At 39.3% G+C, this 25,195-nt stretch overlaps 1 protein-coding gene across 1 annotated transcript in view; it reads right to left on the minus strand.

Moving 5' to 3' along the window:
- Positions 1 to 6,250: 6,250 nt before the first annotated feature.
- The window catches only part of rxfp2a (relaxin family peptide receptor 2a), a 31,531-nt gene continuing 12,586 nt past the window's right edge, over positions 6,251 to 25,195 (minus strand). The window contains exons 5-20 of the mRNA XM_070843692.1: positions 24,351 to 24,422; positions 22,436 to 22,507; positions 21,516 to 21,587; positions 20,221 to 20,292; positions 19,871 to 19,945; positions 19,230 to 19,301; positions 17,158 to 17,229; positions 16,305 to 16,379; positions 14,251 to 14,322; positions 14,107 to 14,178; positions 13,705 to 13,934; positions 11,583 to 11,728; positions 10,421 to 10,516; positions 8,454 to 8,622; positions 6,701 to 6,919; positions 6,251 to 6,516 (exon numbers count right to left, since the gene is read on the minus strand). Coding sequence (XP_070699793.1) covers positions 6,251 to 6,516; positions 6,701 to 6,919; positions 8,454 to 8,622; positions 10,421 to 10,516; positions 11,583 to 11,728; positions 13,705 to 13,934; positions 14,107 to 14,178; positions 14,251 to 14,322; positions 16,305 to 16,379; positions 17,158 to 17,229; positions 19,230 to 19,301; positions 19,871 to 19,945; positions 20,221 to 20,292; positions 21,516 to 21,587; positions 22,436 to 22,507; positions 24,351 to 24,422 — 1,852 coding nt within the window. The remainder of the gene's footprint in view (positions 6,517 to 6,700; positions 6,920 to 8,453; positions 8,623 to 10,420; positions 10,517 to 11,582; positions 11,729 to 13,704; positions 13,935 to 14,106; positions 14,179 to 14,250; positions 14,323 to 16,304; positions 16,380 to 17,157; positions 17,230 to 19,229; positions 19,302 to 19,870; positions 19,946 to 20,220; positions 20,293 to 21,515; positions 21,588 to 22,435; positions 22,508 to 24,350; positions 24,423 to 25,195) is intronic.

Below are 25,195 nucleotides of genomic sequence, written 5' to 3' on the forward strand. Positions count from 1 at the left end.
AGGACCTGAGTTAATAAAAAAGGAGACGTTAGTGAATTCTGTGAGGAAGTTGGAGGAATATGCACTACCACATTGATTTATTCATGCTATTAGCCATTGATGTGCACATACCAACACACAGTACAGTATGCCCATCGGCCTTTCCATACATATATGGAGTTGTGTTATGTAACTATCTCTATCACTGTCTCTGGGGTCTCTAATGTGCAGACTAATGCATCAGCAAACAGCCTCAGAGCTCCGTCAAATCTAATAGGAGCAATAAAACAGCATTTACTGACCCATTGTCTACAGTCCTAAATCTAAAACAAACACACCACACACAAGTTAAACAGATTAATTCTCTGCCAAAACTCTATATAATTATGTCAACACAAGACTCAAACGGGCTTATCAGATCATTCAAAATAAAAGAGCATTCTGCTACTATCTCAGGAGAGGAGCTTGCCCATAAAATAAGCAGTAATCTCTCGTGCACCTGAGGCAAAGTCAGGCAGGGAGTGTGATGGTAAGAAATGTCTGTGTCTGTGTGTGTGTGTGTGTGTGTGTGTGTGTGTGTGTGTGGCAGAAACACCAGGTTATGTAATCCAGTGGGAGTGAGACGCCGGGTGGGTGGTATCTATGGAAACAATGACAGCGAGGAAAGATAGATGGTTCACCAGCTGACTGAGGTTCGCCAGTCGGTAGGTCAAACAGTTTCTGCTTCTTTCCCACATGGCAAGGAAGCTCAATAACATCTTTCATTGAACTCACTGAGCAAAAGAGCTTAACTAGTGCACTGTGTCACTGGGTAAAAAAAATGCACCTTTAATGCAAGAAATCATGAAACTGGACGCACACTAACAACACATGGAACCATTTGACCACAGCCTGCCTGTTTTGAGCAAAACATGTTTGTCACAATGTCATAATTCCCCTCTCACTCCCCCTTTGTCTTGTCACTCTCTACTGTCAACTACTAGAGATAAAAATGCTACAAATATCAAGTGCAAATATACTCTAGTAGGCGTTATGGTCTTGCCATCCCCAACTAGACGGTTGGACAATTCATTGCTTGCTTTGTGCAAGCAATGAATTGTCCAACAACTTAAATGATGCACAGGACTATAGAAGACTGGCGCTGCTGCAACCACACTGTACCAACATCATTTAACCTCTAACATAGGGTGTAGAATAGATATTCATTATGCAATTTGAGTATACCATATAAAAATACATATTTGAAACTGAAAGCATCATACATACATCATACTATCCGTGGGTAGAGGTCAGTAAATCTTTGTGGATTCATCTCATACTCTGTGGCCATGAAATGTCAAGTGAGGTGTGAAACAATCCACAGTGACAGGTGACTGTACAACTAGAAACATTAAAGTGTACAAACATATATACACAGCCACTCAACAAATGCATGGTAATACTTGAAGAAACTCAACCATTGCCAAATATCGAATAAGACTAACGGACAGACCCAGACAATTAGAAGGCCCTTCGTGTAAAACTGGAACAACACTGCGATGGATTTCGAAATGTTTTCCCTTAAAGGATTATATAGGTTAAGAAAACTCCCTGAGCCTTCAAAATCCACACTGGATGAACTAGAAAATGCATGTTGGTTGATATAAAATCTAGGTTGTTCTTGTTTTTTTTTACATTTTGATCAATTGATCAGCAGATGGAGACAGCATCAACAGACTGGTATATATGCAACAGAAAAGATTACTACATTTAAATCCCCAAAAAAATCCTAAGTCTTCACATTCTTCAAAACGCTTTATCATTCAGTGGCTTAACTCAATTCTTCTAGTTATTCCTTCTACCTTAAATCGGCCAGTAACAACTTAATGAAAATACTTATATGTGTAATGGCAGTACTTGGAATTGAAGATGAGAAAAAGGGGGTTAGTGGAGAGGAGAGATATTTCATAACCCCTGGATGGAGGGTTTTGTAAATTGGAGACAGATATGTAGGAGTGGGGGTGGACGCCACAGAGGCATAGCGCTGTGACACGCATGACACGCCGTCTGTGTGTGTGTTACTTGTAGCGTAAGTCCAGACACAGAACAATGGAGTTAACTGGGTCGCCGTTGCCGGCTGGCTGTGCCAAACAGCTGGAGAGACGGAGAGGGACTATGATTGAGTCTTGAGGAAGGAGGAGAGGGAGGGTGAGGAATAAGGGGGAATGGGCCTGAAATAAGAGCATGAACACAACGGGCTGGAGGAGGCAAACTTGGCAAAAGGGGGGGGGGGGGATATGATCATCCTGATACATGCCAATTAAGTCCACAGCGAACTCACTAAAGGACGTGGCAGTTCATCCTAAAACAATCATTCTATAATTCCATTTAGCCAGATGAGAGTGCTGCCTGCTATCTGTCCATATGAGTGGATCTAAACAATACAGTCTCTCTCTCTCAAAATGTTCAAGTTGACTCCTGAGCATCTCAACTGTAGAATAATAAAGTGCACAGCTACTCTGGCGGAAAGATGAGCTCCACTGGACAAAACAACCCATGACTGTGTGATCTGTGAGAGGAAAAAGTGAGTGGTCCACAGGCTCAGACATGGTGTCAGACAGGCACGGGAACTGCCACACATCCGCGTTTCATGTCATATATTGTATTTACGTCCCCAAACTGTATTCGTTAGCAACTAGCAATGGGGACTCAGCTGGTGTGTCATTACTGTGAGCTACCTAGCTGGTTAGCTAACATGCAGTGTAACGTTAGCATGTTGATCTTTCACCGCCATCACGAAATGTGTATTTACAATCAATGTCGCTGTTAACATAAAAACTGCTGCTAAGCTAATCTGCCTCACAAAGCAACGCGGCATTGTTCTTTGTGTGAGTGCTGCCAGGGAAACGAGGAGGCGTGTTGAGCTTAGTCACCTTTTTCTTTTATATGATGGGTGTCGACCAGTGTAACCAGCTACGTCTGTGGCTAACTCAGTAGCCGACGAGCTAGTACCAGCCCCTGTGGTAGTTACATCGATGTTAAATGAAGACGTTACTCGGTTGCCTTTGTAGTCAACACAGAGCCGTCAAACACCACCAGACACAGCACTAGCGCGACATTAAACTGTACGGTACCTTTTCTGCGTCGACCTTGGCGACTATAGAATCATTTCCTGGCACGGGTTCTTTGTTTATGTGATTTAGTGGCTTGTTTTCATCAATCCGTCTCGTCTCTCTCCTCCAGGAGTCGTGCCGCCCCGGCTGACAGCACTACTGCTGGGGATGACAGGGCCCCGCCCCTAGCAACCAATCAGACGCCGAGGTTCTGGAAACTGAGGCAAAGCTCGTTTCCTATTGGTCTACGGCTGTGTCCGTCAGCGTGTCGTTAGGGGCGCACCTTGGTCCAAGGGCAGGACACCTGCCATGGAGGGATGCTGAGCACCGCAGGTGCGTTCAAGTCAAGTGATAAAAGAGCCGAGGAAGAAACATGAAAAGACCATGATAACAGACGTGTTTACCACAGGCAGATACACAACGAGATGGAATAGTTAGCTTCTCTTGGGCATACATTTGTGTTCACTTTTTTAATAATATATAATTAATGAAATAGCTGATTTAATAGGCTTAAAATGTAAATTGGAATAGGCTTGATATGCTTATTAATTAGCAGTTTATTTCAATGATTGAGCACCTATTACTCTTCATACTGTGAATCTCTTACTTGGCGTGTAATGCATATATGAGTGAGTGTTTTTATGTAACTTATTTAGGCGATAATTTTTAACTCATTCCCATTTCTCAGCCCAGTATTATTATATTTTATGCTTCTGACGTCTTAATGTAGTAATCCGTAACTCATTAGATTACACTTCATTCATGTATTTCTTATTTTTACTTGTAATTATATGATTTACTTCTGTTCATGTGGCAGCAATAAACAACTAACTGCTCCGATGAGGGTTTGATAGCTCATGGCAGATGTAATCTTAAATGATAATAAAACGATGAGTTTTATCTGAGCTTAAATGACAACTTGATGAAATGTTACTGTCCTGCACAGAAGCTCATTCAGCATGTAATACGAATCAAAACTCTGTGAGCCCGCTTCAGCTTTTCAGAAAACAGATGAAAGAAACAGGGAAGTGAGAAAGTGCTTCAGTTTCCTATTGAGTGCAATTGTGAAACTTTTGTGAATATGTGTGTGTGTGCATATGATGATGTTTTATTGGTCAGCTTTGTTCCTTTAAAAGTACACCCTCTTTTTTGCTGTGCTTCTTATAAAAGGGTAAAATGTTAAAACATACTTCAAGTTATTATTTTTTTTATTTCAGTCAAAGAGCCATCTCTGCCGCGAAATCAATAAGCACAAAAATGCACTGGTGTGACTCCAGTAAACACAATGATATACAGAACATAGACAGAGAAGACAGTCTCCTGTACCAAATACTATACAACTAAAATAAACAGATGCACATGTGCGTAACAAAACAGGAGATGATCGTCCTTATTTCACCAGAGGGGCGTCTGCTGCTTGGTATTCTTTGTAAAATCATTAAACAACCCCTTCTCTTCACCTGCATTATTTTGCTTGTTTTGTTCGTCTTTCATCACTATCCGCTTGGTGATGATTGTGATTGTTAAAAGGCAACAAAAACAAAGGCATATTACATCAGTATAAAAAAGTATAAATAGAAATATGAACCAAAGTTACAGTCCAGCTGACGTCTGATAAGCATAGCGTAAACAAAAAAACTTAATTAAACAGATTCCTTTACGTATTGGATTAGCAAATTAAATGTAACATGGCTTTCTTTAATTTAAAGTTTTAATCCAGTCCAGGTCAGTCATGCAATAATGAGGTCTGACCAGAAGAAGTAGAGTTCAATGGTATCGAGATGCTGCAGCATATTGGTTCAGAGCCATAATCACATACTGTACATGCAGATGGACTGGATAAAACAGCAGGTAACAAAGAACAATTCAGAGTACACTTATCATATCAGAACAATATGAAAAAAAATATGGCATCAGTGGATATAAGTTTCCAACCACTATCTTCCTGTTCCCCACCAGTCAGTGTGGAACAGGAAGATAGCGGCTGCTACACATTACTGGTAACAATCAGTGACTGTCGATGGATGAATCTTTTTCTCTTTAAATCCACTGATTAAAATTGTCATTGGCAATTAGATTTCTTTCTTTTTTTGTTTTGACATAATTCAAATGCAAATCGCAGTTTGTGTTGTCATTTCTACGTTTACAATGCGACATTTATCATTGGTAATAGATTTGAAATTTTCCTATCCCCTCCAGTACAAACTGCCAAAAATGTAATTAAAAGAAAATTATTTCCAGCATGACTTTATCATTAGAAATATCATGATTTGAGTCAAAACTGACAATTTAATCTGGCATTAAACATTTCTCTTTCAAATATGTCAAATACGAATTGAGTAACATTTGTGCCACCTATATAATCATTTTGCACGGTCGCATATAATGCTAAAGTGCACATTACTACATTTCTTTGTAGAGGAGGCTCTAGAAAATGGATAATAGAGAGTATTGAATTATGAAAGCTAATCCAGCCAGTAAATCCAACAACTGATGGAGCAAGAGAAATAACCGTGAAGAGAAGACAAAAGCAAAAACGTTAAAAGCAGAAACACAGAGAAAATCTCGTGGATTATTTTAACAGCATTATAAATGTTTACCCTAAATAATGTTATTAATTTTTATGTAAATTGTCACAGAGATAGGAGGCATTAAATTGACATAGAAAATTGACTTACATTTTAATTGGCAGACAAAATTAAAAATATGTGCTGGATTTTGGCATTTGAATTTCAAATATGTATTAGTGTTTGTGCAAGAAAATGAACAAAACCAAAAACGACCACTGATTTGCATTTTCATTTGTATTATGCCAGCATTGTAAATCCACGAACCATTTATGAGTGCTACATTTTTGCAGTACAAGACTCAGTCCTTGCTTTTGTTGAGACTAAAACCATTCTTCCTTGGCCACGTTTGTCAGGTCAGTGTCTGCCGAGGGTCACATGGGGGCGACTGCAGCTCCAGCGGCACGGAGGGCCATCTACTAATCTGTAAATTTGGTGGTTTGATATCCCTGGCTACTTGTGCTCACAAGACACTGAACCCTAATTGTCAGCTTGTTCCACGTAGAAGCCTGTCCAATTAAAACATGTTAGTGCTACTGGTACCAAAAGATAGAACCAAAAATCAGCCTTCAACTTGGAGTTTACAAAGTGCCTGGAAAGTTCCTGCCTCCCTCAGGCGTATCGGGGATCTGCACGGGTCAGTGACACCTGCTGGAAGTAGACTGGCGGCTGGTAGCAAGGAGCCCGAGGCGTCTCCATGAAGATTGTGGAGGAGGTGAGGCTTTTGCGGTCTTTTTTCAAAGTGTGTCTTCTCTGCCACCGACAGAGCAAGAGCTCCACCTGCTCTCTGAAGAAGCTGGTGGTCAAGGTGTACAGGATAGGGTTCAAGGCACTGTTGATGGGAAGGATGAAGATGACCACCCAGCTGGAGATGGTGCCTGAAGGAGAAAACAAACAAAGTTGTCCACTGTTTTTAAGCAGCACGTGCCTGTGGATGCTTCTATTAATTACTATTCTATTAGTAAAGGGTTTAACCTGTAGAGCACTTAAATGTGGCAGGATGACTGAGTGAGTTATGAGATGTTAAGTACAGTAAACACAGGATGTTGCTTCATTTCCTACCAGGTATCTCCACCTCCATTAGTGAGAGGACCTTCACCAAAAATATAGGAATCCAGCAGAGGGCATCAGAGAACACAATGAAGAAAAACCTGTTGGCCACAGCGACGTCTCTGTGTAGTCTGCTCCTCACGTCTGTTGCATTGATGCCAGTTTTATAGATGGAGTAGAACATGCTGGAGTAGGAGATGACGATCACCAGGAATGCCACCAGGTTTAGACCTGAGGAAATGGACATGCTATTCAAAATCATAAATGAAGTGGTGATATTCAGTTCCTTTACATAAGTAAATGTAACAATGCACTGATGATGAAAATGTTAAGTTACAAGTAAAGCATAAGCACCTCAGAATTGTACTTAATACCTGAGTAAACCTACTTATTGTGTTTCCACAACACAGGTAGGCAGGTACAGTGTCTATACAGAACACTTCCTCAAACATAAATGCACACCTACATTTGCATTTTTATGCATAGTCATATTTCATATGCGCATGCAAAGATACACTCAAGCAGAACAGTGAGTAATGACCAACAAACTGTGGCACCGCATGAATTATTTCAGAGGATTTTCTCTTATCATAATCACCCAGTGATTGAAATGCAATACCCTTTTAGACAGAATATCTCTGTAATTCATTCATCACTGTTGACGTGCCAAACTTCCACTGATCTTCAGTGAGAACATTGAGTAACAAAAACCAAGACTAATCATGTATTGTTGATGGAGCCACGGTGTTTGCTGAATAACAGCCCAATCTAATAAGGTGCAGTGCTGTTCCCTGTACTGTTAGTTGGTTGGCACGCCACTTCAAATGGAATCAGATTTCTCTTGAAACTTTTAATGACTAAAATTGAAGCTGCATCATATTCACCTGTACATCCTTATAAACAAATCATGAAAGATTTTTTTAAAACCTAATTTCAATGTAATATGGAAGGCATGGCCTATTTCATTTACAGCTCAGCACTTAAAAGCAGACACTGCAACTCATATTAAAAGAACTTTTTTGTTATATTGGTTGAAACTAACTAGCCAGACAGCAATCAATAAATGAAATGAAGAAATTCAGCGCCTGTGGCAGTCACAGGACTGTAATAAACATCTGTCCCAGATGAAATGACTGGACAGCCGACCTGCCCGTCTATTTATGTATCTTCCTCACTGCGCGCACGTTGCAAGTGCATCGATTGTGGATGGCCGGAGTCTTGAACAAGCTGGTGAGCTGCTCACACTAGAATGGCAGAGTGGCAAAGTGCAACCAAAATCTAAACGGGGGGACCAGAGAGAGAGCCGCTGCTGACCGCAACAGACTGTTGTTTAGTGAGCTTTTAGTGGGGGTGGGATATTTTTAGTTGAAAACTTTTAAAAATCAAGCTATTCTTGCTAGTTTCTCCAACATTGCAGACTATGCCTTTAATCTCAGTGCGTTTGATAACTCCACAGTGTTTTTTCCATCTTCTGGGCATGGATGTTTCATTAATTTTATTGATTGGACGAAGAGGATTTTTCCCTGGTCAGAGCTGGCTATTCTCATTATGTGTGCATATACATATATAGTGTCAGATAGACACTGGGCTACTCTTCTCTAATTCATCAACTCTAATCTAGAGGACTCAAACTCTAAAACTCTAAACTCTAAACAAAAAACACAACACCGTTGCTACCAACTTTATATTATCAAAAGAGTAAAATAGATTTTCACTTTAAAATGCTCTGAAAAAAAACAAACAAACATTTTTTTCTTAAATTTACCCAGAAAAATCCCTGTGGAATATCCTTTGGCAGTAGGTTTTTCTTGCCTGTCAGAGTGCAGGGGAAAGCAGACCCCATTACGTCCATAGTAGTTTCCAAACAAGTCCTCATTCATAAGGGGCACAGCAGCAATAATGAACCCCAGTAGCCAGATAGAGACCAGGACCACCTTGAAGCGGGACAACAAACATGTTATTAGGAGGCTGCCTTTCAGTCAGACTTACATAAAAGATACAGAGGCATTTACAGCAAATGGTTACACCGTTGGATTCGGCTGAAAACAATTAGACTCTTTGAGGGAGTGCTGAAAAAAGTCAAGATCTTAGTCACATCAACAATAACAAAAATACAGCACATAAAGAAGCGGTTGGGGTGTGTAAGCTTATAATAGCTGTGCTCTACAGCTGTATGTACATGATTGGATGTTTCTAGTCATCTGATGAGGCAGTGATTGTGAAGGGTAAATTACACAGCTGCCTGAACTCATACTATATTTTACCTATGCAGTATATCAATAAAAATGTAATTAATAGATGAAAATTCTCCAGCTGATTACTTAGATTAGGACAACTCTTTTTTGTATTTGCATGCAAGTTTTCTGAAATTGATGAAAACAAATGAGCCATTATTTAATTAATCATTCAAAAGTTTGCATATATTTCCACAACAGAAATCTGAATATTTGATTCGAAGCCAGGCTCAGTATTCTTGTTTCATTTTGTTGACCTATTAATCACTTTTTAATGAATCCATAAATCAGTAAATACTGTCAGCCATAAAAAAGAAATTAAAAAAAATTTCACCACGCTTTTAGGAATAAAATGATATATAAATTAGGCTATGAATGATAATTGAGCAAATCCCTCAGTAAAAACCCTCTGAATATAGACAGGAAGAAAATCGGCAAGTTTGGTGAATGAAAGTGCTACTAAGGTGTGAGAAAAAAAATCTTTTTAAGAAAATTGCCTTTAAAGATATGAATTTACAATAGGATAAGACAAGATAAGATAGGAGAGACTTTATTTATCCCACACTGGGGAAATGTACTTGTTACAGCAACAGAGGAGACAGAAAAGGTGCAGAAATGAAATGTCAGTAGAGGAACAAGGGGTATTGAAATGAGGAAAAAAATATATTTAGGAGAAAATATATAGGAGAAATATAATGACAAGGTGTAGTGAAATAAACACCTAGATGTGTATTTATTGTTGTTCTTTTCTTTCCACTAGTCTGAAAGACGACATGTCATGGAAGCAAAATGTCACAAAATCTCAAAATTGACCAGTGCATGAAAAAATTATGTTTCCTTTAGTGTCTCTTTTTTATTTTCTTTACTTTATCATTTTTAATCTTTACGTGGTCATTAACTCTATTCATTTTTCAATTTTAGTTGAACTGAACAAAAGTGAACCAGGAACTATTCTGATAAGAGTTTTGTTGCCTTCTGAAGGGTAAAAGTGTCATAAATAAATAATCGATGAATATCTTCAATAATCTTTCAAACTAATCTTGATGAAGTATTCCTAATTAGGTGTTTTCACAAACACACACACACACGGTGAGTCAACTAGCAGGTTTCTATGCCTCAGTTGTACTCATAAAGTTATTAAAGTACTTTATAGAAATGCTTGTAGTTATCTTGAAATAAAGCAGGCGTTGTGAGCCTTTTGTGACTACGTTGCTGTAATAATAATTTGTGCAGTATAATTTGTCTATTTCTAAATGTATTTACAGCAAACGCCACAGTGTTTCAAGGGCACTGGCGGCTACAGCAGAGCAAATACAATTATTATCGCTCTACAAGATTGGATTTTACACGCCAAACAATTGAGGTGAGCTGTAAACTCTGGTGTTGTTTCTTATGTAAAAACACATCACAAACAACAGAAAGGAGCTCCTCAAAGTAAAGTGAAAATAAGACAAATTCAGCAGACAAATTCTTTTCCTCTGTTAGCGGTATAGCTCACCCCAGTCTGAAGTTTGCCTGGGCGCAGGTTGCTGAAGGGGAAGACAATGACAAGGAACTTCTCCAGCGTCAGGTAGGTCAGGAGGAGGACAGACACCTGAGGGGAAACACTCGCTATAATTAAAGGAACAACTAAATAACATAAATAAATGATCACAGGAAAATGTGTTCGCTTTATTGTTGCCACAGTTAGATTCTCAACGTGCACTAATGTAGTCTTGAGCAAGGACTAATTGACAAATCCGACATCCTTATTGCTGCATTCAAGTGGTTTTGTTAAAGCCACTGGAGACTGTTAGAGTCGGCTACTAAAAGCAATCTCTTACCCTCTAAATGGCCTTCATGTTTGTTTACGGCTCATCTACTCTGATTTTCCAACAGCTCAGCTTAAGAATTTCTATTTATTTCGCTGTAAGGTGAAGTATATGTGATTTATTATCCATATTCCTAAAATATGCAAAACCACACATACAACATTTATCAATTAGATAAATGAGCCTGTGGGTTTTCGTGCACAGACATCTTCAAAAATCTTCCAGATAATACACTTGCAATACAGATTTTTGAAGTATATTGAATCTTGCACTGTTTATCCATGACAGCACTATAATTCTTCGTGCCGTGTTACAGCCACCAGCTCTGATTCAGCAAATACACTGTGAAACCGACTGCAGGATTGTGGCTCACATTGAGTACATCCTCCAGTCAGTACACATTAACTCATAAAAACATCAGCTCTTGAAATACAGACTTACTGAGACTAAATACTAAAATAAAATGTTAAATTTAGCAAACCGGCTCTGTAAGTATCATTCTATGTAGGGATGCACCATAGCATTTTGAGCAGAAATGGATGATAATCAAATTCCGCCTCGGGAAAAACTAGAATCAGACTCTAAATAGCAGCTGGATGCTGGGCTGACAAAATGCTGGGAGCAGCATTACCAGCAGTGGCTGATATGGGATCAGTGAAAAAGCAGCATCAGCAGAATGAAAGTGTGTAAAAATAGCATATATACACATATCTTAGATACATATTGCAGTGAATACAGTAAATTGATTGTTCCAGGTTCCATTTGACACAGCAGCTCAGCGTGTGGGTGTCATCAGGCTAATTTGTGTATGTGTGGTTGTGGGTGGGATGTTAATCTATGTTAGGTTACCTCTGAGGAGAGCATGGCCAGGAATCCAATGGTCCGACACTCCATGCTCTCCATCCAGAGCAGGGCGTTACGGTTGTACTGCCCGCGGAATTTTACATCAAACACTCCAACGAAAAACAGGTACACACCCATGAGGCAGTCTGCACCTGGTGGGATGAGAAGAGATGGTGGCATACAGTACAGAGTACAGATACAGGGAGAAGTGGTCTGTGTCCAATTATGAAAGGATGGCACTTCCTGCATCCAGACACAAAATCTCTCATTAAATACACACAGAACATTATTTTTAAACCCTGCAGTGTAGGCAAGAATATGGCACATACACATATCTGGATGCTGCTGCGTGTGTGTGTGTGAGTGAGAAAAAAGGTGACTCACTGGTTTAATTTAAGACCTACAAAACCCACCATGACTCAGTTTATAAAGCTTGAACATCTTTTTAGTCTGCACAACATGGAAGTATCCGAAATAAGGATAATAAGGAAAAACAACAGTAACGCCCTTTTTGTTCGAGGGTTCAAGGTAAATTGTTATTTGAAAATACATATATCCTGAATAAAGGTGAGAGAGCAGAGCAAATGGAATGAAGCCTGGAGGATGAACGAAAAGGAGGGAAGAGTCAGAGTGATGGCGAATATATAAATACAGCTGACTCAAGAGAACTAAATAAAGGGGAAATGACTGATGATACAAGAGAGGAAAAGTAGAGAGGAAAGAAGTGGTATATAATGAGGGGGGGGAAGTCAAAATGTCAGTTAAAAGGCAGTGTGAATGTGGATTTTAGTTTAGTTGGAATAGCCTTGTCAAAACCCTCAGCGCTGTATGTACAGTGAGTATTTGTTGGAATGAGACTCCTCTTTGCTGGTCATTTTGAAATCGGTCCTGATAACATCTCTAATCCTTTTTTAACGCTGAACTTTAAATATTTTACAGCGTTTAATCTTATCCAAGATATTAAAAATTAAATGGAAATACAGAGGGCTTTCCCTATCTTGATTCAAGACCGCAGAGTTTCAATTTGAGAGCGTGACTCATTGATTTCACGTTGAGATTTTGTAACACTTTGCCTAAAAAGCCTGCCCTCACACTCAGATAGCCTCTGCTTGAGCTTAGATTTGCTCTGGTTCTGCATTTGCTTTACTACTTATAGCATACGTAAGAAGTAAACCCAGTTAAAGAGTAACTGGCTGTAAGGGATACTCTAAGAACTAAAGCTTCCATGGATTGTTGTTGCTGCCACTATTATTATTAATTTAGATTTTTTTCCCCCTCACTACCATCACCACATACTTATTCATGCAAGAATTCTCAAATTGTTGGATCTGTGTAAATCAAATGTATGGTCTTGACCTGCGCTATATGAAAATTGTGTTGAAATAACTTATAAACTGGTGCTACATAAATAATTTGAACTGAACTGAATTGAACTGATGTTTTACAGACAGTCTCACATATGAAATCGTGCCCAGTGAAACACAGATCAGTTGGCCTCTCTTCACGGCACACTATGAGGACCTCACTCTACTGTGTGTGGCAAATTATTCCAAATGTCCAGTAGTATGACCTCTGCTTACAAAGGTAGACCTGGACGTCCTCAAACATTTCTTCTCTGGTATAAATGAAGCACTCGCGAGGCTCCAAATGGAGCAGTTTTTCTCCACCTGGTGCCTCATTTCACAATTGATTTCAATATGTTCTTAATTTCAGACTAACATGTGTTTAATCTTCCATCAGTCTGGGTTTGCCCAACAAACCCATTAGATCCCTGCTGCTTAGCTCTTCAAGGTTGGAGTTGATGCATTCATGACTCTTGGACATCTTTCCTTTTAATGTCGAAGTATTCGCCTGCTGGCCTGATAATCAGATAATCACTCGCTGAATAAATCAATTAGAGATGTGAGCAGCGATTTCAAGGTCTCAACCCAGGCTTCTGGGCTCCATCACAACAGTTTCACTTTTATCGATCAACTTTTTTCATTTCATTTCTGTGATGCTTTAATTTCTTTTTAGGACTGTTGTTGTTATTGTAACATTTACTTCTACCCTTGATCTATAATATTTATTAAAATCTTTGCACATAGTATAGCTTCGTTTTGTGAGAGTCTGGTGTACGGTTACTCACAGCAGAGGACTTTGATGCAGGCAGCGTGGAGGTTGTTCTCAGCTCGTATCAGCGACCTCATGCCGATGACTAAGAGGTTGCCAAAGCAGGTGATGAAGGCCATGACCCACACGGACACCCGCAGCACAATGTTAGCCAGCAGGTCCTCAAAGGAAGAGATGCCATCTGTGTTGGGCTTACAGGACCTGACATGAGGTGCATAGGAGCAGTACTGGAACTTCTTAAAGTAGCTAGTAGAGAGAAGGAGCACGTGAAAAAACAGATGGTGGTAGGAGGACAGACAGAATTAGACAAACAATGACACACAGAGGAGATGACAAGATAAAGAGACGTCATGTTTGGCTTATTCGCTGATGGCAAACCCCTGAGAGGGTTGTGATACTTGGGTGGGATTGTACATACATGTGGGAGAGGTTCTTCATAGGAAGGAACATTTTAGTCTGGATATCTGGGATGTCTATTCCCTCTAGCGCTCTGTGGAAAACAGCACAATTCATCACCGCACAGGCCGCAGCGAGCAGTTTCTTTCAGTGCGCGTGTACTTACAGAGACTGAAGATGTATCAGGTGGTTGAAGTGGGTGGGGTGAATGTGGAGTAGGGGATTGTGGGAAATATTTCTGCAAGAAACAAGAAAAAACATGTAAAATGTAATGTCCCTTCTACCTATATATCTATTCTTCTATTGTGATTGTTATTGATCTATCTCAGTGCAAATCATACTCTGATATTTCTCATGGTTCTTCCTCATGTTTCTAAATGAATTCACATCTGACTATTTTTGCAGCGACAGCATCAGTCTGGTTTGTCTCAGTGTTTGGTTTGACTCTGTGGCGGCTTTAATCACCTTCTTTTCACAAACAAGGCTTGAGTAAACAGCCCTATATAAGACAACATGAAGAGGTAAAAGAGAGACTGATTCAGTGCAATATACTGACAATTATAGTGGCGATGTGCTTGTGGCCGCTTGTAATTCTCTCCCGTCCTGAGCAAAATGTCATCGATTTCATGGATCAATAAAGCAAGATGCAACAAACTCGTCTGTTTTTCATAAGCTTGACAGATTGATAAGGTACTTTACTCCTGTGAGATTTTAGAGTGAGCTGAAACAAAGTTGATGATTCTGAAACCACAAATCCAATCCAGTTACTCTTCATCTTCATTTATCAGCTGAAGAGACCATACACATATATGAAAATAAGTATGAAAAACAGAATATGAGGTAATGAGGTACGACAGCAGCAAAAGGTGCCATAAAAATGCAATAAAGATAAGTTTTTGTACTATATATCCTATAAATATAATAATATGTGACCTAACACCATATGTAAAATAGAGTGAAAGCAATAAAAGGTGCTTATAGGCAGTAAAAGCTTGTGTTGTTGATGAAAGGTGCTGCTCATAAAGTCAGTGGATTTTGCACAGATGAGTGTTGATATTGCACGGAGTGAACAAACATGCAGACATTGATGTATTGAGCCCCCTGTCATGTTTCTGGGGTCTAGGTTTGGGAGTTCTCCCTTGGTGAAGAGGTCTTGTACAGATGACGTGGATTGCAGGTGTTTGTGGTGTGGACAGGGGGGTGAGTGTGTGTTATTTGTTAAAAAGTCCTACAGCCTGAGGAGAGAAGCTGTTCCTCTGGCTGCTGTTGTTTGCTTTGAGTGTCCTGTATGTCCTCCCTGAGGGCAGCAGAGAGAACAGGCTGTTATGTGGGTGGGTCCTTAATGACTCTAAGCACCCTATTTTGTTCCAATGTAGCTTCCATTTATTTGTAGCAAATGTTGCTTGCTTTGCACATATGTCAAAAAAGTTCCTTATTAATGTTTTTGTCTCCTTTGCAGCTTGTCCATTAGAGTCATTTTCTGGCTGAGCTGGACAACTTCCTGCACACATGACTGGCACAATTACTGTACACTGACATGGCTCTTTTTCATTTTCACTCAGCCAAGTAGTTAAAACTGTGATAACATAAAGAGTTCAGCATATTTTTGTAAATATCTATTACCTATTCATTATTTATTTACACACACACTCTTGTATATATTGTTGGTGAGTTTAAATATTTAAACTATAATGTAAAGTCTTCTTTCTTTCTTCTAACATGTTGTGCAGTGTAAGTACATAAAATGACAATAAAGAAAAAGTACATCTAAAAGTACCTTTATATCTAAGTAAAGTACTAGAGTAAATGTACTTCACTCCTCTCCACCTATGCTTCTTCCATGCAAAGTCTGTATAATTGCAAAATTTATGGAGTCTGCACACAGACTCCCAAAAATGGAACAGATATAATACTGCGCTCATACACAATGTGACACTGAAGGCCAGTTGCTGCAGGGAAAACCAGTTCTTTGTTTTGCTTCACCAGCACTACAATAACATCTCTGACAGCGAAGTCGACCACAAGACGAAAACGTTTTCGTGCTGCTTAAAACCCATTCCTTTCCTGTGGGAGACATTAACAGTAAAGTAAAAGTGCGTGCTCTGAATCCAACGTTAAACTGGAAATCCAAAGTGTTGTTCCACTTCATCCTAATCCCCTCCAATAATCCTCACAAAGTGAAGCACGCCTCTCCTCGCAGCCAAACAATCAGTTACTCACAGTTTAAGGAGGGACTTGGAGAGGCTCTTGAAGGTGTTTTTCGGCAGCTCTCGTATCCTGTTGCTGGATAGATTCCTAAACACAGCGAAAGAGATAAAAATGAGAAGAAACTCATTCATTATCAAACATGGATAGTGGAAAGCATAGCATTTCATACCTTTCTGGAAACCATTTGAGTAAAACTATAGATTTGGGTTTGCAGGGATTTATCAAAACATTAACAAAATAAATCTCAGCAGAACAAGCTCTTGCATGGATGCTGATTTATTTCTTGTTTATCATAATGTATTCATTTACAGTTTCTTTTATGGTGCAACTTTAATTTATCTAATCTTATTTATTAATTTCATGCCATTCTGTTATATCTCACCTGTACTTGTTCTGTATTCACTTACTGTCAAAACATTAGACTATTTTCGGTGTGACTTAAACAAACTATTGTTTCATTGATCACACTGTTTCCTTATCACCAGGTAGCCATTTAGAACCAATTCATCTATGGATCAACATAACTAACCATCAGCTTCAGGCTGCTATAAAGAATGTAATGAAATAGTGGAATATAATCCACCAATCTAGACATTATTGTGCTCATGTTGTAATAAAAAACTGTTCCGATTTGTTTCACCCTAATCAACAGCAAAGTGACAATAAACCGCTGACAAAGATCGGATAGGAGAGAAATGAAAAAAATTTCAGTCACGTTGTGAAAAATTCATTCTCAATCAGCAATAAAAAGTCACCACTAAAACCCAGTGATTGATTGCACTAACCACCTCTTTTTATATCTTAATGTCAGCTGGTGGATTATTTGAACAGACTGACAAAGATACAAAAGGTGGGTGTTACTCACAGTTCAGCCAGTTTCCACAGAGACTGAAAGGTGTTTTCAGGAAGTCTTCTGATCCTGTTGTCCATCAGTAATCTGAACAGGACAGACCTGCTGTCAGAAACCATGTGCAAAGTGGTGTTTCAATCCCCTGTGGTGATCCTGCTGTGACTGGATGCTGTCTCATTTGTTGCAGAGTCTGAGCCTATTGCTACCAGTTCCCACAATGCTCCCTAGTATTGTCTGTGTCTGTGTGTACTGTCTAAAAACTATCTAACCGGATCTTGCCCATACACATTCATGTATTCACACTCAGATGCTGCCCAGAGCTACAGAGCTACATGGAAGCAGACGCACTCGTCTTGTCTTGCTCAAGGACATCTTCACAGTTTGACTTCAGTGCCAAGAGTCACACTGACAATTTCCTGACATAAGCCCATTTCTCTTGTCACTCGCTCATTCTGCAGCAGAGAGGTGGCTGAAGTATAGATATAAGTATATAAAAAAACTATGACAAAGAGTGTGAAAAGACAGTAGTGCAATGATGGAGAGTACAAAGATGCTGGAATAAATATGGAATTAGTATGTACAGGTTCCATTATATACATAGGATAGGAGGTAGGATATGGATATGTGTTCAGTATAGTACATTGAAGTCTTCAATGTGTGAAGCTGAAATGAGTGGAGTGATCGGTTTTCATCTGACTTTGACGCTAATATGATCACAAATTCTTGTCAAGCTAACGGGGTTTAGAGAAACGTCACAAATGAACAGAAATAAAGAGACACACAAAGGTCAATGTGCATGACTGCTCAGAAGACAGGAAACACAATTTATGCTTTTTCCCCTGAAAGAAAAGGTTTACATCTAGGTTGTGCACTGCTGCTTCCAGAAATAAAACCTTATAAAAAAAAAAAAAGACAGGCGGGCTTTTTAATGAGGGCTGTAAATGTTTCTGAGGGCTTTACAAACTGACTCACTCACCCTAGTGACGACTACTCTGTCATGATGGCACTGAACACAAAACAATATCAGCTTGTGCCAGGGAGCTCCTAGATTCAAAAACATTTCTGGACAACATGTAACCTACAAGCACATTGAGATCTCTCCTCCTAGACTCACAACTGTGTTTTTTTCCAAGAGAAATTACTGTTTTGGAAGTGATGTGCTCTTGACATATCATGGCGAGGCGAAAAATTTGATGTAAAATGTGTCTTCCACCTTATCATGTCTGTCAAACATTGAGAGCTGGACGTCTTTACATGTTCTCAGTTGAAAGAAGCCAAATCTGAAATCCATCTTTGCTCTTAGTAACTTTCTCATGTCTAGTCTGGATACCTTTTCCTCCGTCTTTAGGTTTTACACTCTGACGCTTCCTCTGGTTCACTGTGACAAGGCTGTACAATCATTTTGAGGCACAGTGTCAAAATCACATTCCTTTGTCATTTGAGGAACTTGAAAATGGCATTCTGGCATTTATTTGGAACGAACGTTGATTAGAGTAATTTCCTTTACTCTGGACTCCAGTCTGCAGGTGTAATCCAAAAATCTGCTGCCAGTTCACCAACCCATGTTGCTCTTCTCTGTCTGTCTGTAAAAGTGATTATACTCCCGTCTATATCTCAACTTAACTCCCTCTGAGCCTCATCACAGTTTAAGCCCCTGTGGCAGGGCCTGTCAGCGGAAAAGGCCTTCGCTGTTTGGGCTTCTCTCGTTCTTTCAGGCTGGTGCCGCATTCAAATCCAATTCAATATGAAAAACCCAGTTCTGACTTTATTCAAAATATTTTTTCTTGATGAAATTGCAAAGCAAACATTTTACTCTTGTTTTAAAAAATTATCAAATTATTCATTAATGGTGCCAAAAGGTTTGCAGGTCTTTGATATTATCACATATACTGCCAGAGCCTTACTTGTGAGGAATAATTAACTCAAATTACAGACTACTAAACCACTTTCATGCACAACTGTGGAAAGGTTTGTAAAGACAATATGGTATAACGGGATAGAATGGCCTTAGAGCTCTTGTAAACCCCTAAGGAGGACTTTGTTTCAAGCGTTTGGGCTTTTATTACATTTTAAAGTGGGGTACTTACAGAACTTCAAGCTTGCTGCAGGTCTTCAAGATGGAGTAGTTGAGAGTTTGAATCTGGTTTCCCTCAAGATCCCTGAGAGTGGAAATAAGAGGAGGGGGAACATAGTGTGCACCCTTAACGAGACATGGAAACACATGTGAATACACACATGTAAATATGTGTGCAGCGCTGTGTGAGTTCATTTGATTTTGTCAAAATCAACTTTGATCTCCTGCAAAGTTTATTCCAAATGAGCACAAAAGAATAAAACATAGCATTTGTCTGGTGTTTGTATAGTAACAGACATTGTTTGCTCTGCACTTAAGATGTGGAGTGGGTATGAGTGATGAGGTTGTTAGTCGTGTCAGACTCTCCAGTCTGCACTCGCTGAGCAAAAATAGTTGGTCAAGCTTATCTGAGGACACTTCACCTCAGGAGGACTGCTCATCTGATCCCCATATTGTACTCTATGCGACACTGTCACTTCTTTCTACCAGCCTCACTTGTTTTCACGTACCTGCACAAGTGCAAACACACACACACACACACACACCCATGCATCCATCTGTCTGGTACATTCATTGGAGCACTGACATCTTCTGAATCGCACCCATGCACTACAAACCTGCACACACACAAGTACACTGTCAGAACAGACTCACAGCCAGTCCAAGGCAGGCATGTGTTGACAGAAGCTCGGGTGAGGAAGCTGCTGCAGCAAGGTGTCCACCATGGATCTGACAAGAGAAGGAAAACATGTTGCTACAAAACAGAGATTCAACTCTACGCAGCAGGAGTTCCCAGCATTACAGAGCAGAGATGACACACTGTTCCAACAGCCTGTATACCAAGTAACTAAAGATTTGTTTGGAAAAGGAAAGAAAGATGAAGAAATAAACATTTGTATGCTACTTCAACACAAACACAGTGAAAAACACAGAGAACTCAGAGGTAACAAATTAGTAATCAGTCAACACTAAAACATATTTTTAAGAACAATGATGAAACTCACAGGTACATGAGAGACTGGAGCCCAATGAAGGTATCCTGGGACAAGATGCTTAGTGGGTTATGGTCCAACATCCTGGCACAAGAAACAACCCTCTTAAATCATGCAATAATTTGACCAAACTTTCTGTCTGTAAAGTTTGTTCTAAATATGAAGCGTAGCATGAATACCTGAAACAATAGAAACAGCCAGCCTGGCACTATCTGAAGTTGCAAATTTGCCGACCAGCACTTGTAATTCACATCCTTTAGTGTAACTTTAAGTCAAACGGAAATGTAAAGATGAAAAGTTGTGATTAATGGGGCGTTATTTGCTGTAACTGCTTCATTTCTGGGTGCAGTGTCTTCCTGAAATCTCTGCCACGTCTCGATGACAAAGGGACTTCGAGCAAATTATATTTAATGTTAATTAGTAAAAAATGAGAGGTGCTGGAATGTGTTTTAGTTTTAATTTGGCTGGCTGTTTCAATCTGCTTTTATTTAAGCTACATGACAGAGGTCCAAAAGCAAATAAGGTTGCTTCCCAAAATGTCACTATTCAATTAATCTGAGTCGTCTGTACTGAAATAAACCAGAGGTGAAGTGATGCATCATCTGACATCTGAAAGCAATTATCCGCTTAAATGAAAGATCTGAATACTTCTTCCATCACTGTCAGTTATATCCTGTACTATTAGCTCTGGTGTTTGGCTGCTGGTTGACATATTTGGGTTTCCCCTGAGTCGTCCAGGAAGCCAGCGGCATTAATGTGTCATTGTTGTTGGATGCTTTGCTTCACATTAGTAGAAAGAAACCAAACTGGCACAAAACCCTAGACCAGTAACAAAGAAATCCACTTCCATGAGCTCCTCACGGGTAAAAGAAGACTCAGTCAACACAGCTGTACATAATCTATCACTGGTCATGGGTACACATTATTACGACTCTTCTGGCTCTCCACACAACTGCAACCCAAATGATTTTAAGAACATCAAGGGGATTTGTTTTCAGGAAGGACCTTAAACCACAAGATGAAATCTAAATGGAAATTCCAGACATCTACAAGGATGCCCATGTATGGATATAAACAGGAATCTATGGCTCAAACCTAAAAAATAAAACCAGGTACCACAAAAAAAGAGCATGGTGCGCACACATGCTACAGCGTATCTATGAATGTACTCTGGTATAATATCAGTCACACAGTGTCCTTACATCTACCTTCACCTATAACCGCAGAGCACAACACGATAGCTTCCTCACACACATGTGCACGCTTGCGTCTGTGCATGTGTGTGTGTGTGTATGCGTGAAACTCACAGCCACTCTAACTGATGGAGATCCTTGAAAACGCCAGGACTGAGGGCCGATATCAAGTTCTCACTGAGAAACCTGACAGAAAGAAAAAAAATACATCTTCCAATGTCTTTTCTGCCACCACCAAAGATCCACACAGTTCTTATGTTTAGTTTGCAATGCTTTTGATAATCAATTAATCGTTTCAGTCATAATTCAAGTAATAATGGTGAAAAAAAGTGCTACACATTGTCACAGCTTCTAATGTGTCAGATTTGGTGCTTTTCTTCGTCGTATATCATAGCAACACGAGTATCTCTGGCCTTTGGGCTTCTGGTCAGACAAAACAAGACTGTGTTGGGTAATGCTTCACTTTTTTGATATTTCATAGATTGAAAAATTTAAAAAAATAACCAGGAATCCAATCAATAATGAAAAAACATTGTTAGTTGCAGCCCTAGTGCGTCTAGAATTTTCTCACTGGGGCTAAAACCTATAAAACTTCCTCAACAGCTATGCTTTCTGACTTTATTGTTCTTACTCAAGTAACCTCTAATATTGATCTTATTTCTTTCACTTTTGTTTTTCCCTCTGCGTGGTGTCTCATATTTGCACACTGTCACAGTTTGGAGTTAAAAAGATAAATTGTTTTGCATCACCGATACAATTATGACCACAATTTATTCTCTATTTATTCAAAATAACCAAGAACTGCTCAGTAAAACATTGTCACTCCATGAATTCAAAGAATTTAGAGATATAATCAACAACCATTCCAGCCACAGCTCAGGATTTTATATATTTTTTACTTTTAAGATAACAATCTTTGGTGTTAAATTCATGAATTGAGTTGATCAATTAAGCGCTTCCTTCCCATTCTACATTTGTCACTGGATAGATGTACTACTCAGAGATACATTCACTGAAGTGAGCACGGTACTTACAACCTCTTTAAACTGTACAGGCCGCTGAAGGCGTGCTTGGATATGAACTGGAGGCTGTTGTTTTGCAGAAACCTGGGAACAAAGGGAAAAAATAATAATTCTAATCAATCCAGAACTTTATATTGTTCATCCCTCATCACAAAGGTGATTAATACCCTGTTGTTAGAAAATTATCATCATCATTCACTGCACGATCATTTTTTTTCCTTTTCACTCTTCGGCAGGAGTGACAGGATAACAGTGTAATAATAAGGCAGCATATTCTCCACACCATCGCACACAGGCACAGCTCCTCAGATGCAAATGTGACACTTAAAAACACACTTTGAACAGCCCAGCAATTACTGACCTCTGATCCATAATTAAAGTTCAGAAATGTGTTATTTTCCACACACTCTTAAGACAGTGAAAATGTTTGTGAATGTGTGTGCTCCCCGTCGTTTAGAGGCTTTTATTATTCTAGATTCTGCAGACAAACACACTTGATGAAAACTGTTTATAGTGTGAATTTATGATGCATTGTATTTACTGTATTTTGCTGCTAAAACAACAAAAATGGAGCAGTATTAGGTTTTTTCTGCGTGCCAACCCTTCCTCTGTTGTAGCTCAAAACGTTTTCACGTCAGTGTGGCTGGGGGTTCACTCGTGGCAGCTGTGCCGCTTTGCTTTTTGCAGTTGCAGCTTGCTCATTCTTAGTATTTGTCATAATGAATTATGAGACTTTTCTGTGTGTGTTTGAAAAAGCAAAATGATGAAAAAAGGCACCAGGGATGATGATGATGATGATGATGATGATGATGATGGGGAAATAATAAAATCCAGATAAAAACCACAAAAGCTTCTGTGGCTTTTATACAGTAGCCATCACAATCACAATACTCGTGTATTTAGGGAAAATAATCTTGCGATTAGCTGGCGACCAGTCCAGGGTGTACCCCGCCTCTCGCCCGAAGTCAGCTGGGATAGGCTCCAGCTCCCCCCGCGACCCTGACGGATAAGCGGTATAGAAAATGGATGGATGGATGAATCTTAAAATGATTATTTGGCACAAGCAGTAAATAGGCTGGCGACCCATCCAAGCTGTACTCCGCCTCTCTCCCAATGTCAGCTGGATTTGACTCCCACCCCCCCATGACCCTTTAAAATGATATAGATAATATGATGGGGTGGAAGGAAGAACAAACTTATTAATAAAACTCGGAGACGCCAGATATCATGACATTATCAGTAAGACTTATGAGCAAAGTTTGAGTACGCCTTTGTTTAGACTGTCAGTCTGTCTCACGCAGTGCAGTATAGTATAATTTAATCAATATAATGATAGCAGTTTGTGTGGTTCTGTCTGCAGACAAGTGCAGTAACTTGTGCATTTCTTATTTCTTTTCCAAAGAAATAAATCTCTGAGTGGCAGAGAGATTCACTTCACTGCAGTGAAATGACATCTTGCACAGAGCATTAATAACTAGACAGTTCTGCCATCGCTTTAACGCAGAGTGAAGACGCTGAGGAGCAGCAATGACAAAATCAGTAGAATAACAATTATCAGTTAAAAAACAAAACAAATAACTATAAAGCTGAATTATGTCGATGTGGCAGCCCATTTAAAATTTTATGTGTGTGTGTTTATAGATTTTGGCTTTGACTTCAGTGATTTATTTGTCTATCTAGAAAATTAAATATGACCAACTATGCAGCAGGCATATTCACATAAATGTGAATTTGAAGTGCTCCATTTCTGCTCGATTTTTCTTTATTGTTGTTTCATTAAGCTACCTTCAGTGAAATCTCCTCTAACTCATTCTGAGGAAGCGTTGGCCACAGTTACAGACTGAATGCAGAAACGCATGAGTGATGAGTGAACGGACTAAAAGTGTATATTGTGAGGTTGTGGAAAGCAGCATAAAAAAATACTTACAGTCTCTCAAGGGCGGAGTAGTCAGAGAAAACAAAATCAGACAACACTTGGATCTCATTACTCCTCAGCGACCTACAGCAGAACCCATGAAATGCCAGAGTTAGAAAAACACAACACACATTTGTCATTAACAGACACCTGAAGTGAGGATACGCTCACATAGAGGCAAACAGAGAGAGGGAGGTGACACAAAAGGTTAACTACTGCTATTTTATTCATAAATTGAATAAAGAGGTCCTGGAGTCAAATGTACACAATAATAGAAGAATCATCTGCCAGAGAAGGCACAGTAAAGACTTGAGAACTTGAAAAAGCCCACTGGCCATTAATATTAAAAGGGTACTGGACAGGAGCATAAAAATGGCCCATAAACTTAGAAACACACACACACACACGCAGACACTAGGCTGGCACCAGATGTCTTTATGTGAATCTGTAATACTTGGATATTTGTGTCTGGTATGTCTGTACATGATTAATTACCCAAAATATAACACACGTGGATGCATTACATACACACTCACACACTCACACACAATGGATTTTATAAATAATAAAATCCATTATGGTGTGTGGACTTATTCAGATACCTAGAAATACAAATATATCAACCCTATTCTTTACTAAGACTGTTAAAAAGCCTGTAACTAAATAAAGCCTTAAAAAAAAGCCATAAAGACAAATCCAGCATCATATAAACTCGATGAATTACTCGTATTCATAAAGAACTCCATTAACTCAAACAGTAAAAAGGCCTTATACAAGATAAAACCATACAAAGAGATGAGAAGACTGTTACTCCAGTTTAGCTTGTTTTTAAATCCCATCTTTAAAAAAACATATTT

Source organism: Pempheris klunzingeri, chromosome 14 (assembly GCF_042242105.1).
Source record: "Pempheris klunzingeri isolate RE-2024b chromosome 14, fPemKlu1.hap1, whole genome shotgun sequence".
NCBI lineage: Eukaryota > Metazoa > Chordata > Actinopteri > Acropomatiformes > Pempheridae > Pempheris > Pempheris klunzingeri.